This window comes from Artemia franciscana, chromosome 4 (genome assembly GCF_032884065.1).
Source record: "Artemia franciscana chromosome 4, ASM3288406v1, whole genome shotgun sequence".
Lineage (NCBI taxonomy): Eukaryota > Metazoa > Arthropoda > Branchiopoda > Anostraca > Artemiidae > Artemia > Artemia franciscana.
In genome coordinates, this window is record NC_088866.1 from 2,859,077 (window position 1) to 2,878,811 (window position 19,735).

The 19,735-nt window shown below is 35.1% G+C and overlaps 1 protein-coding gene across 3 annotated transcripts in view; it reads left to right on the forward strand.

The window, feature by feature from the left end:
* The first annotated feature begins 2,543 nt into the window (after window positions 1–2,543).
* The window catches only part of LOC136025860 (ADP-ribosylation factor-like protein 6-interacting protein 1), a 62,894-nt gene continuing 45,702 nt past the window's right edge, over window positions 2,544–19,735 (forward strand). Inside the window, exons 1-2 of one of the 3 annotated variants that reach the window (XM_065701894.1) lie at window positions 2,544–2,610; window positions 12,235–12,290. In XM_065701894.1, the coding sequence (XP_065557966.1) occupies window positions 12,249–12,290 (42 nt within the window). In that variant the 5' untranslated portion in view covers window positions 2,544–2,610; window positions 12,235–12,248. Of the gene's footprint in view, window positions 2,611–2,911; window positions 3,054–12,234; window positions 12,291–19,735 lie in introns of those variants that run through there. The other 2 variants (XM_065701896.1, XM_065701895.1) reach the window with 2 other exon arrangements.

A 19,735-nucleotide genomic window follows, 5' to 3' on the forward strand; every position in this document is an offset into this window, starting at 1 on the left:
ATTTTATACAGTGGGTCAAATTTAAGATATAGGTTAGGCTAGCTTAATCAATCAGGAAACAATGCAGAAAAAATAATTGTGGTAAAATTCTAGTTTAGCTACTTTTTGCTATCTTGCCAAGAGGTTATGTTATTTAAACTATATACAAGACAAACAAGTTTAAACATGCAACTAGCCTAGGATATCCTATTCATACACCCCTAGAGTGTATCTAATTTTGTTGATTTCAAGATCAGTTCCAAATATTCTAAGAGTTTCCTCTACTGGTCGGTGGCCTCAGCTACAATATTTACAAGTACTTATGCACAGGAAGTTATTCTAAATTCAGACTAAATGAGTCTAAAACAAATATTATCAAAATCTTGGTCGTAATATTTTTTTCAATCTGAATAAGACCTTAGTTACTTCAAAAGCCGTTCCTGCTGAATGTAAAATTCAAGTAACTTCTCTAGTTACTTGATTTTTCACCTGGAACACCCTCTTAATTAATACACAAATCTATCGGAATATTTTTCTTCCCTTTCTTCCTAGAAGAGCAATAAATCTTTGTTTTTGAGACGCATTCCAACAGGCGGCTGAAGGGTGGGATATTGCCAAAGGTTGTCCTTTTCGGCCAGCCGTCTAGGGCTAAACGGGAAGCAGGGCTTCCGAGGTTGTGGTGGGAGGCTGTCATAAACAAAGATCTAAAGGAAATGAGAACTACTTGGGAGGGTATAAAGAGGCTTTAAATATATTGGTATGGAGGAGGGGTAAAGTTATAGCAAATCGTATAACTGGCTTTCGTATAAAGTGAATATACCACTCGATGCCTTTTTTATGCTCTTTACGACTATAATAATCACTTCTACCTTAAGTTTGAATTTTAGCACTTTTTAACCTAACCTAAACTAGTCTTATTATAAAAAATTTTAGTACTGAGAAAATGTAGTATTATTTTGTCGGAAACGATGGATAGCTCGTACTTTATTTGAAAATTTGCCATTTTTAAGAGCTTAAATTTGAGCTTAAAGTTTAATTCTTCATTTTTAAGTGCTTAAACTTGAATTTGTAGTAGAAGCGATTATTATATTCGTAAATAATATAAAAAAGGCATTAGTGGTGTGTTTGCTTTATTTGTGAGTCAGTTATTATGAACTGTCATAATTTTTTGAAAATTCGTCATTTTTAAGAGCTAAAAAAGTGCTTAAATCTCAATTTAAGGTAGAGGCGATTATTATATTCGTAAAGAGCATAAAAAAGGCATCGAGTGGTATATTCACTTTATACGAAAGCCAGTTATACGATTTGCTATAATTTTACCGCAGGAGGAGCGTGCGTAGCTATGTTGGCATTGGGTGGCTTTGTGCTACGGTGAGTTGCTTGTGGTAATAGTAGCAGTATTGTAACAAGCGCCGGGTTTTACTCCTAATGTGTATGAACTGTTATTAATTTGTATTTTTATTTGTCTAGTGAATTCTCTATTTTTTCCTTATAATTTTTAGTGGTTTATTAAAACTTAGTGATTCTTTTGCTTTATTATCGAATCTTTTTAAGAATCACAAATGGCACAAAAACTCAAGCTTGACAAGACAATATGCATGTAAATAATTATATATTGCTGTAAAAGATGCGTTTTATTTGTTTCTCCTCCGAAACATGTGTCTCGTGCATTCCGTAATGCTAATATGTTTTTCAGCTATTTTTTTCAACAACAAAGCATTAAATAAAAAATAGTTCAGTAATGTCAAATTTAAACATATATGAATTAAGTATTAGTTAGGTATACATGAAAGGGAAACTAAGCATCGTCAGCACAAGACAAAAAGAAAAAACACTAAACTAAAAACAAATAAAACCACCACCAATAAAAATAAATACAATTGTCGCTACTGATCCACGTAGGGAAAAGAAGCTATTTGAGTTACTTCAATGAGAACATCAAAGCAACTAAGGAAAAATATGAAAATTGAGACTAAGTTAACTATTATGTTGCGAAATAATCCTCTTGTTAGCTAATATTGAAGTAAATCTTTTTAGTACAGTAGGTAATCTTGTCCCCTGGTGACTATGTAAAATTTTAATTCTCTTTTTGACTATTGGTTCTTTTTTCAAAAGACAATCCTAAATTGGGTCAATATTTATATTCCCCATGTCTCTATCTATTGAAAAACTAGCAAACATGTTTTTTTTTATTTCTATAGCCTCCCTCGTCCATTGAGAGAAAAACTTTCATTTGTTTATTGGTACTCTCTGGATGTCTTTCAAAGGAGGGCAATGTCAAAAGCTAATACCAAAACCTAGCTATTGGATTGGCTGTCTTTTTTAAAAGCCTGAAAACAGAGACCTATTAGGCGCTCAGCAGATTCACTGCATTCAATCTAACTCGCCTCAAATTTTCCGAAGATGTTTGATCAGAAATGTGCAAGTGGATAAACCATACCATTCCAAAGTTGAAAAATCTCAAATACCTGAGTCCAAAGGCTGCCACACGCCTGCAAATTTTTTAACTTCGTTCTTTTCGGGCATCAAAATTTCACTCCCTTAAAACTTGGCAGTTTGCAATCGCAGAAGTTTTGTAATCTCTTTCACGCTACAAGTTAATTTAGCGCCCAGAAGGATAAAGATAAAATAGTTAAGTAATTTGCACACTCGAACCTGAAGAAATCTTAATAAAACTAGATGAGATGCTCTTTTTTTTATTTTGGAAAGGATCTGAGCTAAATAGATGAATGAAAGGCAAAATTGTAGTTTGATGGCTCCACAGAAGCAAACATCTTAATGGAATAAAAGTAGGGAAAAATTCTAGTTCAGCTACTTTTCACTATATTGGAAAGGGGTAAGATTAGGAAAATGGAACTTTCAGTAATAGGTCTATAGACTAAAGTAGTCTATGTCCCAGGAAGTATTTTGAAGTATGTACCTCCACTCCTCCCTCTTGAGGGCAGTGACCTATGATGACCTTAAAAATCTATGTGCTATGAAAGTAAAACATTGCAAAACAGCTTCTCCAACATACAAATAGCAACACATACAATGGATTCTTATGGAAAAACTGAGAAGATACACAATATAAGGTAAATTTCTAGTTAAATTGATTTCTTGCTATCTCAGAAAGGGTTTAGGTTAGGACAATGAAACTTTCAGGGATGGGTCTACAGGCTAAAGTATGTCCCAGGAAGTTATTTTAAAGTACCCACCTCCACTCCTTCTCCCTCTAGAGGGCCCTGATATTTGCCTACATGACAGGTCTATACCTATTGAAATTTTGACAAAACAACATTTTACCTTAGTCTTCAATTACTAGTTGCTTTTTCTCTGACTTTAGTTCTGAAAATGCAATTCCTGTTATCTGAGTAGAATTTTGAGTCATATCAATGTTTTTTTTTTCAAAATTTAGGAAATGTATTTGCATATCTTTAAAACCTTATAAAATGGAACTGAGCAAAGTTATGAAGCTGAAAACAATTTTGTTGTGCTTCAATTAAGCAGAGGATCTATTTTGCAAGGTTTCACTTTTATAACACACATATTTTTAAAGGTCATCAAAGGCCAGGGCCCTCTATAGGGAGAAGGGGTGGAGGTAGTTGCTTCAAAATACCTTCCTGGGACATACTTTAGTCTGTAGATTCATCCCTGAAAGTTTCATTTCCATGAACTGAATACTATTGGTATTTTATTGGGTAAATTATATTTACCCAATATAATTTTTTCCATAAAAAAGTTTATGTAAAAAATAACAAACAGTTTTCAAAAATAGTTTATAAAACTAAAGAGTTCCATTAAGCCAAGAATAAGCAAAAATGATGTAAATGTATGAGCAGTCCAGTACATAAGGTGCCATGTTAAGAAAACAATTCTTACTTTAGGCTACATCCTTTATAACAATTCTTACTTACAAATTCAAGCATGGTAGGATAACTGGCTTTTGTCCCTTCACATCTTAAAGTATGTCACTCTTCATTTTTGGTGAGGCAGTCTGCAGCACCAGTACACCCTATACAATGGCAAACTGTCATTGACAGTCTTGCTTCCTACTTCTGGTAGCAGTAAAGACCTAGGAGTCCTGTTGGATGACAGTTTAAAATTCCATAAGCACACTGCCAAAGCAGTTTTAAAAGCAAGCACAAATTTGGGGCTCCTGAAAAGAACCATCAGTAGTCAATCCTTCATGGTTTTTCTGAAACTATATAAAGCTTTGGTCAGGCCATTCTTGGATGTTTAGAACATGTCTTGCTGGTCCTTTCTAGAAGAGCAACATCCAGCTTATTGAAGGCATCCAAAGGAGAGCCACAAAATGCATTGACAGTTTACTCAGTCAGCCTTACTACAGTAGATTACAATCTGCTAACTTCCCAACACTTGTTTATTTTTTGGCATAGGTGTAATGACATGATGCTCACCTACAGGTACCTCCAGCAGGTAGACCAGAAGTTGTTCACCTTCTCTACCCACAAAAAACAAACACAAGGACTTTTCAAAAAGCTGTTCAAATTCACTGTTAACACCAAGGTCTGACTAGATTTTTTCAGCCAGTGATTGGTGAATGTTTGGAACCAACTAAGCCAAGAGACAGTCTCTGCAACATCACATGAGGAATTGAAAAAGAGGCTTGACAAGAAATAGGAGGCCAAGCCATGGAGATCCCACTGGTAAAACTCCTCCCAGCCCTCACTACCATAACATTCTGAGAAGACAATAGAGAGTCAGCTTGGAGGATGATGTAGCTTGTCATACCCAACCATCTTGCACACTCAGTCTGAAGTTACTGTTGTGCAGTGGTGCCAACTCTAAATTGTCTTGGAGAATGGTTCTTGAACCATACCTACTATGTGATCACTGTTACCAAGTAGGCTTAAATTGCATCTCTTCAGCACTCTCTGGTCCTGATGGTTTGTTGCTTGACCTTAACAGAGTAATCAGATCTATCACCATCATCAGCTACAGGGCATCAGAGTTCTTGCAACTAATTTGCTCCAAAGTGCAAATTTAGGTAATTGAACATATTTTCCAGTGGGAGAAACATTATCTTCACTTCTTTCACTGCATTTCCAGTTATTTTCAATCACATTTTTCAGTATTTATGTTTATTCTATGTGTATTGAAAATAATTTAGAAAACAAACACCCAAGAGCCATCTAGCTAATCTATCTTAACCTGACCTAATTCATAAACATTTGCCTATTAATATATTTTTGTATGATGGCAATGGTACTGTTTAACTTTTGTGTATAGACTATCTAAAAATGGCTAAATACAGTCAAATTTTGTTTAAAAACTTGTACAACAGTGAAAGAAGTGATGATAAAGGTTCTCCTGCTGGAAAATATGTTAATTAGGATTATTTTTCATACTGTAAAGTAAGAATTGTTTTATTGTATTTTATCAGATTAATGATGCTTCTTGACTACTCATGTCCTTGCATCAGCTCTGCAGTGTATTACTGCAGCATGATTTGATCTCTGGGTCCCATATTACCAAGCTAAGGTCAAACCCACTGCACCACCACAGGGTAAGAATTGTTTTCATTCTCCTTATGTATTGGACTGCTCATACATTTACACTGCAAAAACAAGGGCAAATAATCTTCCAAGCATAAAACTACTACAAATCATTATTAACAAATAAATAAAACTCAAAACAAATAGAAATTATAATAAATAACCAAGTTGAACTCAAAGCAAACAAAAATTGACATGAATAGGGCTGATAACCCCCATGCCTTCTCAAGACCAGACCACAATTTGAACTTTATTGAATGAAAACTTTGCAGAGTCTGAGTATGTTTTTGGTCCTGGATTCATTATGGAAAGTTTTATTTTTCCTAAGCTAACCCCATTCCAAGATAGCAAAAGAAGCTAAACTAGAATTTCCCCCTAACTACTCCCTCCCCCCTAATGGTCCAAAATGTAACCATCACAAGATACTTGTTTTTTGTTATCCATCTTGTGATGTGTTGTATAAGGGGAGATCTAGTTCTGACTCAATGAAGTCTACTTTTTCTATTAAGCAAAATTATTTGTAGATAAAATATTGTTTAAAATGATTATAATATATGGAATCAGTTTTTGGTTCCACTATCCATAAAGAAACACTACAAAATTTTATAAACCACTTTATAAAATTTTATAAACTACTTTATTCAATTCAATTCGTTTAATAACAAAAAAAACAAATCACACACTATAAACTAACTACACCCTAAGAGAGCACTGACCATAACGGGTGACAGTATTCATTCAATCATCAAGAATAGAATTATAAGGTAAGAAGAGAAAAGAAGAAGAAGGGAAAAGAAAAGAAAACAAACGTAAATTAATAAAACAAAACATAGAGAACTATCAGTAAAAGAAATTATGATCTAATTCAATGTTTTCCATTAAGAAGCTTTTAATCTTACTTTTGAACTCTGGTAGGCTATTAGCATTTCTCAAAGTATTTGGCAAATAATTCCATATTTTTGGTCTGGTAAATCTAATTGAAAAACCAGACGACGTGAGACGTCTCGTTTCTGTAACTAGTTGCAATGCATGCCAAGTATCATGTTGGTGAATTTCATCATTCCTTCAAAAAACTGACATAAACGACTCAGGTGCGGTATTTGTGCTTACTTTATATAAAGTTTCGGCAATCTTTTTGTCTCAAAGTTGAGCCACATTTAATATCTTAAGTCTTATTAAAAACGCCTTCACACTCTGACAAGGCTCAAGCTTGCAAATTGCACGTATAGCTTTATTCTGAAGAATTTGAACTTGCTTCCATTCTGACTTATAATTTGAAGCCCAAATGCTTATTCCATATAAAAGATATGAGTGGAATAGACTAAAATATAGGATCAGTAATATTTTATGGGGAAAAATAAATTTCAGTATGGAGAATACCAACAGCTCTTGACAGCTTCATACAAAGAAATTTAATGTGGATTGCCCAATCCAGCTTTTCATCAATTATTATACCTAAATATTTAATGTGGTCAACTCTTTCAATTTTTTTGTGGTCTGCCGTATTTATCTTGCTATCGTAAACTGGGTCATTTCCATGTTTAAAAATGATATACTTGGTCTTTTTTGTATTAAGGGAAAGCAACCGCTCTTCAAAGAATTCGGTTGCTGCCTGGAGGCAAACTTCAGCGTTTGTAATTAGTTGCTCATGGTTTTTATGTGTTAGAAATAGTACTGTGTCGTCCGCAAAATTTATTATATATACAAAGGGGATATCAGCCGAAAGTTCATTCACATAAATTAAAAAAAGTAATGGTCCAAGAACTGATCCCTGGGGCACCCCACAAGTTACATCGAATGAATCTGATAAGATACCATTAGCAAGTATTTTACAACGTCTATTTGTTAAATATGACCGAATCCATTCAAGAACCGTCGACTTTATCCCATATCCTTCTAATGTTTCAAGAAGGATGTCAAAATCAACGCAATCAAAAGCTTTTGTTAAATCTAGAAAAATCGCCAGAGAATATAAACCATCATCTTGCGCCGATTTTATATTCATTATAAGATCCGTAATTGCGAGTTCAGTGGATCTGTTTTTCCGAAATCCATATTGTTTATCAGAAAGAATTTTATTAGCTTCAAAGTATTCATATAGTCTTTTTGCAGCAAGCTTTTCATATATTTTCGAAAAAATTGGAAGTAAGCTAATTGGTCGATAGTTATCAATTACTGTTGGATCTCCTCCTTTAAAAAGTGGAATTAATTTGGATTCTTTTAGTTTGGTGGGGAAAATACCTTTGTCAAGGGTTCTGTTTATAAGGACTGTAAGAGGCTCAATGATTGCTAGTTGTACTTTTCGTATTAGTTGCAAAGAAAGCCCATCTAGGCCCGTTGACCTTGTCCCTTTAATTTCACAAATGCATTTTTTTTACTTCATCACATGTAACAGACGGAAATTTTTGCATTTCTGCCATTGTCTCTTGTTTCTTTAGTTTTGGAGGTGTTACCTGTGTCATTAGTTTTCTTCTTGATTTTGCATTTGATAGTTTATCTTTTATTTTTTGTCCCACATTTACAAAAAATTAACCAAGAAGACTTGAAATTTCTTCTGGTGATTTTATTGATTCTTTTTCACTTACTAGTTCTTTTATATGATGTATTTTTTTCTGACTTATTTGGATCAATGACCGAATTAATTATTTGCCAGGTTTTCCTGGGGTTTCCATTTGCATTTTTAAAACTCTTTTTGAAAATATATTTCCTTTGCATTTCTTTTCAGCTGGTTTAACTTATTTCTATATTCTTTAATCTGGTGAAAATTCTCTTCAGACGGATCATTTAAATATTGTTTATAAAGAGTTTTGCAGTTGTTAACAGAAACAAGAAGTACCTGTGTCATCCATGGTTTTCTGGGCAAATGCTTACGCTTTGGCTCCTTCAACACAGGACAGTGGTAATTATAACTGCTAGTAATTAAATCAATAAATGCCGAATACGCTGAATCTGAATCAACGTGGGCTTGAAAAAAAATTTCCCACTGAATACAATTTAAGCTTAGTACTAGATCTGCAATATTTTTTTATGATTCATCTCGCCGATTAAGCCTGTAATTCGGTTCTGACTTCATCTTTCTTTTATCCGTCACTACATCAGTGAAAGTCGTGAAATGTTCTGATGTTTCAAATAATAGTACTTCTACGAACTTTCTAACAATATTTTGGTGAGATACAAATATATTGTCAATCAGAGTCGTGGACGTTGGAGTTACCCTTGTGGGTATTCGGACTATAGGCAGGTAACCATATGACATACAGTTTTGAAAAAATAAGAGATTTTTGTTATTTTTTAATGATAGTAGATCCATGTTAAAATCCCCAAGCATTATTTCCGGGTACTGATGACACTTCAACTTTGACAAAAGCTTTTCTAGTTCATCCATAAATATTTCCGTATCACCTGACGGGCTATGATATACCAACACCATTAGAATTTCCTGATGATTTAATTTTACCTTGAGACAGAATGACTCAAATATTCCTTCAACACGAATATTAAAATCAGGTATTAGCGAATAATCAAGTCCTTGTCGCACATAATACGCTAGACCACCTTTCCTTAGCTTTTCACGGTTTAATACTTCTAACAAGAAACCTGTAATATCAAGCATTTTCTTATCCATACTCTCTGTAAGGAACGTTTCTGTCAGCGCTAGAACATCAAATTGATTATTTCTACTAACAACTTCAGATATTTCATCATATGCTGTCTGTAATGACTGACAATTTAAGTGGCCAACCCTTAAGTCCGACTTATTTACCTTTTTCGAGCACTCACTTACATATCTGCATGATATAATATCTACCAATAATTCACTCTGTTCTTTGTCATCTTCACCTAGCGTTGTGTTTATCAAAGAATCTAGGCACAGAGGATTTTTTTCAAACTGTTCTAGTCGATTCATCTGTATAACGCACTAAATGAACTAATTAATTAATCACTGACACAATGCAATTACTCCCTGTCTTGTTACATTACTGGTTGAGAAGGATCGGCAATGCAATTATGTCATCGACATTCGTAATTCGCTTTGTAGTTGACCCTATTTTGGCCATGATTTTTCCGTCTACTGTCCAAACATTCCGATTTCCAACTTTGTCTTTAGTAGCATTGAGGAGGTCTAGCCTAGCTTTAGTCAAAGACTCAGAAATGAAGAGACCTGTTCCTTTTAATTTTTTTCTTTCACCCAGTACTGTTTTTGCCAACAAAACTGTTCTGAAGCTCACCTCAAAAGATGCCCCTCTCTCCTTTGTCTCGTTGCCAATCTTTCGAACATCACTTATATTGGCTATGCTGAGGTCACTAATTTCCAGCTTTTTTTTCATAATGTTCAACAGATTTGATGACACAGTTTGTGAGGCGGAAACCTCTTTCACGCCATGTATGACCAGCTTTGTTGCCTTCGCTTCCTGTTTCAAAGAGTCAATCTCACACCATAGCGAATTGACTGACTTTTCATAGGTCAAAATCATTTTTTCAATTCGCAGTAATGACTTATGGTATAGTTCAAACTTCATGTTGTATTCGATCTTCAAACTGTCGTGGACAGCTTGAGTGATTTTTTTCAACCTGAGAAGTCGTAATTCCTGGCATACTGTCCTTTAGTTTTTCTACTTGTTTTGTGATTTCAGCAGAAACCGTTGTGCTAATATTGGCTTGATTGGATGCTATCTTGAGCGCTATTTGATCAAGTGATTCTCGAAGCGAAGTTGCGTTACTCGAGACAGTTCCACCAAGATCCCGATTTTGAAGCATTTCTTTTAGTGCTTTTGCCACTGCGGGCCAATTGTCGGTTTTGGCCACTTCATAACCAGCATCGTATTCCATTAGGGACCCAGCAGTAACAATTGCGAGTTCGTTTTCACCTCCGTAGCAGAGTACTTGGTACTTAACTTGACCGTCCTTAATTGGTATAACTTTTATTATCTTCACGGGCCAGCTTTTGTAGTGTGTAAATCTGCAAAACACTGTTTCACCAATTGTAAACATCCTTTCCATCAGTGGGCGGGGACATAAACTATCACTGAATATATCTCGATACTCAAAGTTTGATTATAGTCCAAAAATACGGTAAATGACTTATCTTATTCGAGGTCTTTAATTAATTCAATACATAATCCTTTTTCCACCACTGGTTCAGATTCAGTCTCTAATTAATTCAGAAAATAATCCTTTTTTTCACCATTTAATCTGTTGCGTAACACTGAAATCACTATTCAAAATATAATCCTTTTTCAAAACTTAATCCCTTTTCCCACCAAAGAGTACTGAAACAGATGAGTTTATGGTATAGGATAATAATAGAGCTTTTAGAAACAGATCTACAACCCAAATTTAGGCAAATATGGAGTTTTCCCACTATTTAGCTAAGTAAAATGTAAATACACCACTCAGTGTATCTTTTTATGCTCTTTCCAAATTCACTTGTATAAAATTCTATACTATATACCTTGATAGTTTACCTGGTGTACTGCACTTTTCTCATATTGCTTTCAATCTATTTGGAAGAACATTCAAGGTCAAAGACCCCAAGAACAATCAATCTTTAGTGCTTGTTTGTAGATTCTAGGGCTTTTCATTTGCAGATATTATTTCATAGAGTTTTGTTAGCTGAACAGCGACCAAAGATAGAGTGCAAGAAATGTAGTCTTTTCTTATGTTTGTCATCTAGATGCATTAATGATGATAACTGTGCATAGGCTCTGGCTTCTGCAATTATTTGATGTTTATAAGAAAGTGAAGATCCTTATCTTATATTCAGTATTATCTGGGGTTTTTATTTTGAAATCTCTGTGATGGAACCCTGGTCATAAAGAGGTTGTTCTTACTCAATGATTACAGGGATTGGCATCTATTAAGGGGAGGGGTATGTCCCTCCTAGATATTCAGCATGATCAGGAGGTGGTTGGTATTTTATGACTTGTATAATACTATATTTATACTAAAGAAATAGTTTTTGCTGAACTTTTACAGACCGTGGCATTAATTTGGTAGAGGAGACCACCAGGGAAATCTATATCTACCTTTGTTTTTTTTTCCTAGATCTTGAAAAAAGTCAGTTTTAGGGGGCAAAGCTGCTGAAAATATCTTTGTTTTGTATTTTCATTTACAAATGTAAAATCACCTTATCTACATATAAAAAATACCTTGCCCCTCTCCTGTGGCGTATTTTCGTCAAAATCCTTGGGGGGGAGGGGGTAAATTTGGTGCCAATTTCTTCAAATCAAGAGAAAGTGAGCCATTTAGTACCATAAAGACAAAGATATACTAAAGAAGCCTGACCTGTTTTGTTGATGCTTGACTTATGCATGCTGATTTTAGTTTTGAGAAGATTTTTGAAGAAACTAGATTTAAGGGTGGGAGAACTGGGGTTTTGGGGGGCACTTGCCCCCCCCCTCCCTATTGCAAATTATGCCCTGCCCCTCTCCCCTAAAATTTTCCTGAATCATTGCTGCTATTCACTTTTTGTTCCTTTTTAAATTGATTCCCTGCCAGTAAAAGTGATTTTTGTTCTGTTTCTATTGAAAATGACTACTGCTTACAGTTAATTCATTTTGGTGCTTTTATCCTCATTTGTGTGTGAACAGCATGTCGGGATTGTTGCTAGTTTGTATGTTGTTTGGTCTTAAAATTGCTGAAATGCTATTGATAGTCTTTGACCAATTGTCATTGATAGATTTGCCTTATTGTTTACTGTATTAAATCGTTATATGAATATTTATTTTTAAAGGAACTATAATATTTATTTTTATAGGAATTGTAGTCAAAATGGCTGGTATCTTGGAAAGTAGAACTGTCACTGGTGAGCAGGTAAGATTTGTGAATTTTTGAAACAAAGAATTTTACGCAATTTTAGGTTTGAAACAAGCTGAGTATATTTTGCTCCTAGAAATGTTGTATGGCAAAAAATGTAAATTGTTGTCAGGGGAAGGGGGCCTTATGTATTTCGAATATAGGGTTTTAATCACAGACACAGTCAAATATTCATCTGAGCTTTCTATGAGTCAAATCAGTTAAAATAAAATGCTCTAGATTTTGATTTCAAAGCAATTCTGACTTTTATCTGACTTAGAGCAACTGACTTTTAGCTTTGTATGCTAATAATCATACCTGCTAGGGGGGGGGGGTAAGGACAAAAATCTCCTCCTTCCAGGGCTTTGGGGTTGGATTTCTAGTAAAGTTTTGTTGAATGGAGTTGGGATAGCAGAAATAATGTAGGACCATGTGGATTGCAGTTATGGATTCAAAATTGGGCCCCATTCAAGTAGGTGTTGAAAGACTCTTCTCAATACTGAATTTAATTCTGATCTCTGGATATCTAATAAAGAAGACATTGCTGAGGCGATCTTGTTTCTGAGGAGTATGAAACAAATTTGATAGCTAGCTCAGTATTTACAGCATGGAGCAGGAGTCAGATCAATTATGTTTAATGTTCCAGGTGTCAGAGTTGGAGTCAGTATATTGAAAATATCCGGAGTTGGTTACAACTTATCACGAACTCCAAAGTCCTCCTTCCTCCCCTCCTCCCCCAAGATTGCCCCAAAAGACCCCTGATTTATAAATTATTTCAATCTATTTTCCTGTACTATAGTTGGTTCCTGAGATACTCAATTTTTTTTTCTTGAAGTGCATTACTGCTGAAATTTTTGATTTTTAGAGCTTTTGGTATTAAAATGGGTTTTTTTTTTTTTTTTACCAGACTTGACGCTAAAACACCTCCTTTGTTAGAACAACTGTTTGTGAAAAACAGTAAAAATATTTTTATTACTGTAAAAACAGTAAAAAAAAGAGCTTTTTTGCTCTGTTTAAAACTCATGTATAATGGCTCTGGATTAACAGAGACAACTTGAATAAGACCTAAGTGATTAAATTGTGCAAGGGACTAATGGGATATTTGATGCTCTTGATAAGCTTGGGGCTACAAACTGTTTCATAAAGTATCTGTTTCAGTCTTTGATCACATAAAACTATAGAATTAACAATCTTGTTTAATTTGAACTAGATTTATTCAATCCAGATCAAGCAAAATTATGTCATTGCCAACAATAACATGAGTGTGTTTCTTTTTGTAAAATTTAGCGACTTTTAGCTATTAATCTCACTAGCCAGTTTGTTTCTAAACGCGTTTTTTCTTTTTGGTAATTATGAACCGTAGTTTGTTCTTTACTTGTCGCAGCTGCTGTATTTTAAAATTTTCAGTTACTATGGGCTAGTTTGTTCTTTACTAGGTTGCAGCAGATAAGACAACCATGACCTTAAGTTTCTCTGATGACTATACGTCAGCGTCAGCTTCTTCAACTGACATTATTTTAGTTTCAGGCGCTTTCGTAATTCCGGAAACCTATTGGACTTCTGTGTTACCCAGTGTCAATAGGGTTTCTTTAGTAGTCTATCTCTGAACCAGTATGGGAGTGATTCATTAAGAATGTTGCATGATGTCATAATATGTTCATTGCTCCTTTTCCACTCCTTTTCTCCACTCTCCTCTTTACTCCCTCCCAAGAAGTTTCAATTTCGTTTAAATTCTTTCTTCCGACCTCCTCCCTCCCCATTTGTGGACGACCTGCTTTTCGTTTGTTCCTAGATGGATGGCCAAAAAGGCCAGTCTTTGGCAATCTGTCATCCTTCATCTGCGAAACGTGTCTGAGCTATTTCAGCTTTTTTCATTATGGGCCTTAAAAGCGGGATTGAACTATATTTTCAATCCTCGGACAATTCCTCTGGAAATCATCTAACAAGTCCCCCTATGTATTTTTGAATGCTCACGTTTCAAAACCATTCTTGACAGCTGTCATCACTGAAGGCTCCAATTATAATCTTGTTCTTGGACTATCATCCTATTGTCCCCCCCCCCGCCCAAAAAAATTAACTGTGAGAAAGTAGGTTGACTTTCTTTCCAAATATCATGGTCGCTTTTCTGACAGTGTACATCAACCTTCTTAAGGATCCCAAATATAGTTCAAAAAATATATAGAGAACTGAAAGAAAACAATAGAACAATGAATCTTCATAATCAAATAATATTTGAAGTTTGATAATAATGATATTATAAATAATATTTGTAGTCGCAATTGTATTGTTCTCACTCAGGCAGAACAAGATCTCATCTAGATTTCATCGAATCAAAACTGCAGAAAACCCATTTAAACAAAGAGCTTGTGACGTGTTACTACATTCGATTTACGAAGAAATATATTATTAGAGTTATATATGGGCCATCAGGAGGTGGGAGGGGTATTATCAGAATAGCAACCATGATATTTGGAAAGAACATAAAATAAGGAATTTAATGGTACTATTTTTATTTGTTTAGCATATTTCCTTCAGAACTGGCCAACTGCTAAATATTTATCCAGCAAACTTTTGTATTTAGCCTAGGGGCTGTATCCAGGGAATCGGAGGTTTCCCGGCTCGAACCCCCTCCAAATTTGTATCCGACTCGTAAAAAGTAAAAGAACAATGTATATATACACGTTCTTGATACATTTTGTAGTTTTTTATGTCCCCCTCCTCCATAAAAAAATTCTAGATACGACCTTGGCTAGGGCTGTATACACGTATTAGGAAGGAGGGCTGGGGCTTATTGTCATGGTGGGCTAGCAAATGTTCAGTTTGGAAAGAGTGTCGATCGGCATTACTAGGCCTATTGTGTTAGCCTATTACCTATGGTCTTTAGTTCCAAAAGAAAAACTCGTCAAGATTACCAAGGCCATCATTTAGCATTTTACCAAAAGAAGAATGATTATCTAGGCCTACCTTTACATTGTATTCCATTAAATTAACAAAAGCTAAGAGCTCATATGGCACTTATGACGGGGCCGGAAGAGCCAAGAGCTCATATGGCATGAGCTCTAACAAAATTCTAAGAATCAGAAGATTGATTTAAATGAAAATCAGAGGCTTAATTTCGGTCTAGATTTAAAATAAGAGCTCTGAGACACGAGGTCCTTCTAAATATCAAAATTCATTAAGATCCAATCACCCATTCGTAAGTTAAAAATACCTAATTTTTTCTAATTTTTCCTTTCCCTTCAGACCCCAGATGATCAAGTTGGGGAAAACGACTGTTATCAAGTCCATTTGTGTAGGTCCCTGACATGCCTACCAATTTTCATCGTCCTAGCACATGCAGTGGCACCAACTCGTCAAAGCACTGGACCCCTTCTAACTCCCCCAAAAGAAAGTGGATCCAGTCCGGTTACGTCAATCACGTATCTACGACCGGTGCTTATTCTTCCCACCAAGTTTCATCCCGATCTCTCTTCTCTAAGCGTTTTCCAAGATTTCCGGTTTCCCTTCCACCCCCCCCCCCCCAGTGTTACCAGATCTGGTCGGGATTTAAAATAAGAGTTCTCTGACGTGAATTCCTTCTAAATATCAAATTTCATTAAGATTAGGTAACCCTTTCTTAAGTCAAAATACCTCAATTTTTATTATTTTTCCTAGTTAACAACCCCCCCCCCCCACTCCCCTGAAGAAGGCGGATTCAGTCTGGTTATGTCAATCACGTATCTAGGACTTGTGCCTTTTCTTCTCGCAAAGTTTCATCCCAATCTCTCCCCTCTAAGCGATTTCCAAGATTTCTGGTTTCCCCCTCAAACTCCCCACAATATCACCGGATACAGTCGGATTTAAAAAGAGCTTGAGACACAAGGTTCTTCTAACTATCAAGTTTCATTAAGATCCAATTACCTATTCGCAAGTTGAAAATACCTAATTTTTTTTCAATTTTTCCTCTCTCCAGCCCCCCAGATGGTCGAATCGGGAAACGACTGTTATCAAGGCAGTTTTTACAGGTCCCTGATACGCCTACCAATTTTCATCGTCTTAGTACGTTCAGAAGCATCGAACTCGCCTAAGCACTGAAAATCACCTTGGTAGCTTGGTAAATACCAAGTGCCATAAAAAATGGTTGCTATATTGCATTTTTTACGATATGATCTGAACTAGAAACTAAACTTTAATCAATTGCAAAAACCATAAACATTTATATACTGAAGTGTTTATGCTTCAAACCTTAAAAAGCCACTAGTTACAGTAAAGGAATATAAACAGGAATACACGTCTGTTTCAGAATTGGGACACATCACAGCGCCACAAACGGACGGTGGTCAGCTGATGAAAGTACTGATTAATTTTCTAATAGCGTATCAAAGCTCACTTAAGGTAAATAAACAGATTATTCACCTTTGCACATTTTTCTCACTTCATTATTTTGTCAACGAGTTAAACGAGTGACTTATCCTATATCAAACAACAAGCTGCACGAACAATGAAGTTTATAAGATTGCATTTGGAAAAGAATATTGGAAGCCACAGTGTTCACAAGAGTCAAGTACGGCTCTAAAACGTATGGATCTCGTTTGACTTATCCTATATCAAACAACAAGCTGCACAAACAATGAAGTTTATATGAAGTTTATATGATTGCATTTGGAAAAGAATGTTGGAAGCCACAGTGTCCTCAAGAGTCAAGTATGGCTCTAAAAGGTATGGATCTCGTTTGACTTATCCTATTTCAAACAACAAGTTGCACGAACTATGAAGTTTATATGAAGTTTATAAGATTAGATTTGGAAAAGAATATTGGTAGCCACAGTGTTCACAAGAGTCAAGTATGGCTCTAAAACGTATGGATCTCGTTTGACTTATCCTATATCAAACAAGCTGCATGAACTATGAACTTTATATGAAGTTTATAAGATTAGATTTGGAAAAGAATAGTGGAAGCCACAGTGTTCACAAGAGTCAAGTATGGCTCTAAAACGTATGGATCTCGTTTGACTTATCCTATATCAAACAACAAGCTGCACGAACAATGAAGTTTATAAGACTGCATTTGGAAAAGAATATTGGAAGCCACAGTGTTCACAAGAGTCAAGTATGGCTCTAAAACGTATGGATCTCGTTTGACTTATCCTATTTCAAACAACAAGTTGCACGAACTATGAAGTTTATATGAAGTTTATAAGATTAGATTTGGAAAAGAATATTGGAAGCCACAGTGTCCTCAAGAGTCAAGTATGGCTCTAAAAGGTATGGATCTCGTTTGACTTATCCTATTTCAAACAACAAGTTGCACGAACTATGAAGTTTATATGAAGTTTATAAGATTAGATTTGGAAAAGAATATTGGAAGCCACAGTGTTCACAAGAGTCAATTATGGGTCTAAAACGTATGGATCTCGTTTGACTTATCCTATATCAAACAACAAGCTGCACGAACAATGAAGTGTATAAGGTTAGATTTGGAAAAGAATATTGGAAACCACAGTGTCCACAAGAGTCAAGTATGGCTCTAAAATGTATGGATCTCGTTTGACTTATCCTATATCAAACAACAAGCTGCACGAACAATGAAGTGTATAAGACTGCATTTGGAAAAGAATATTGGAAGCCACAGTGTTCACAAGGGTCAAGTATGGCTCTAAAACGTATGGATCTCGTTTGACTTATCCTATGTCAAACAACAAGCTGCACGAACTATGAAGTTTATATGAAGTTTATAAGGTTAGATTTGGAAAAGAATATTGGAAACCACAGTGTCCACAAGAGTCAAGTATGGCTCTAAAATGTATGGATCTCGTTTGACTTATCCTATATCAAACAACAAGCTGCACGAACAATGAAGTTTATAAGATTGCATTTGGAAAAGAATATTGGAAGCCACAGTGTTCACAAGAGTCAAGTATGGGTCTAAAATTTATGGATCTCGTTTGACTTATCCTATATCAAACAACAAGCTGCACGAACAATGAAGTTTATATGAAGTTCATAAGATTGCATTTGGAAAAGAATATTGAAAGCCACAGTGTTCACAAGAGTCAAGTATGGCTCTAAAACGTATGGATCTCGTTTGACTTATCCTATATCAAACAACAAGCTGCGTGAACAATGAAGTTTATATGAAGTTCATAAGATTGCATTTGGAAAAGAATATTGGAAGCCACAGTGTTCACAAGAGTCAAGTATGGCTCTAAAATTTATGGATCTCGTTTGACTTATCCTATATCAAACAACAAACTGCACGAACTATGAAGTTTATAAGATTGCATTTCGAAAAGAATATTGGAAGCCACAGTGTTCCCAAGATTCAAGTATGGCTCTAAAACGTATGGATCTCATTTGACTTATCCTATATCAAACAAGCTGCACGAACTATGAACTTTATATGAAGTTTATAAGATTAGAACTGGAAAAGAATATTGGAAGCCACAGTGTTCACAAAGTCAAGTATGGCTCTAAAACGTATGGATCTCGTTTGACTTATCTTATATCAAACAAGTTGCACGAACTATGAACTTTATATGAAGTTAATAAGATTAGATTTGGAAAAGAATATTGGAAGCCACAGTGTTCACAAGAGTCAAGTATGGCTCTAAAACGCATGGATCTCGTTTGACTTATGCTATATCAAACAACAAGCTGCACTAACAATGAGGTTTATAAGATTGCATTTGGAAAAGAATATTGGAAGCCACAGTGTTCACAAGAGTCAAGTATGGCTCTAAAACGCATGGATCTCGTTTGACTTATCCTATATCAAACAACAAGCTGCACTAACAATGAGGTTTATAAGATTGCATTTGGAAAAGAATATTGGAAGCCACAGTGTTCACAAGAGTCAAGTACGGCTCTAAAACGTATGGATCTCGTTTTACTTATCCTATATCAAACAACAAGCTGCACGAACTATGAAGTTGATAAGATTAGATTTGAAAAGAATATTGGAAGCCACAGTGTCCTCAAGAGTCAAGTATGGCTCTAAAACGTATGAATCTCTTTTGACTTATCCTATATCAAACAACAAGCTGCACGAACAGTGAGGTTTATAAGATTGCATTTGGAAAAGAATATTGGAAGCTACAGTGTTCACAAGAGTCAAGTATGGCTCTGAAACGTATGAATCTCTTTTGATTTATCCTATTTTAATAAGCTGCACGAACTATGAACTTTATATGAAGTTTATAAGATTAGATTGTTGTTTTTTTTTATGAAGGTCTCTCGAATTTTGGGCAGATTTTCTGGGTAACGGCTGAAAGAGTGCTGTGATTCTAGATTTTCGCTTACTGTTACAAAACTAATTGTAAATAGGAATTTCAAGGATAAAAAAAAGTCTTTGATATGAGAATTGGCTTTGCTTGCGAAATATATTTCCTCAGTTTTGACTTATTTTTAAATAAAGCAACATTTTCTTCCTCTTTTCGAGAATAATAAGCATGAATAAACCTCATAAGTGAATTTTTCTCAAACTT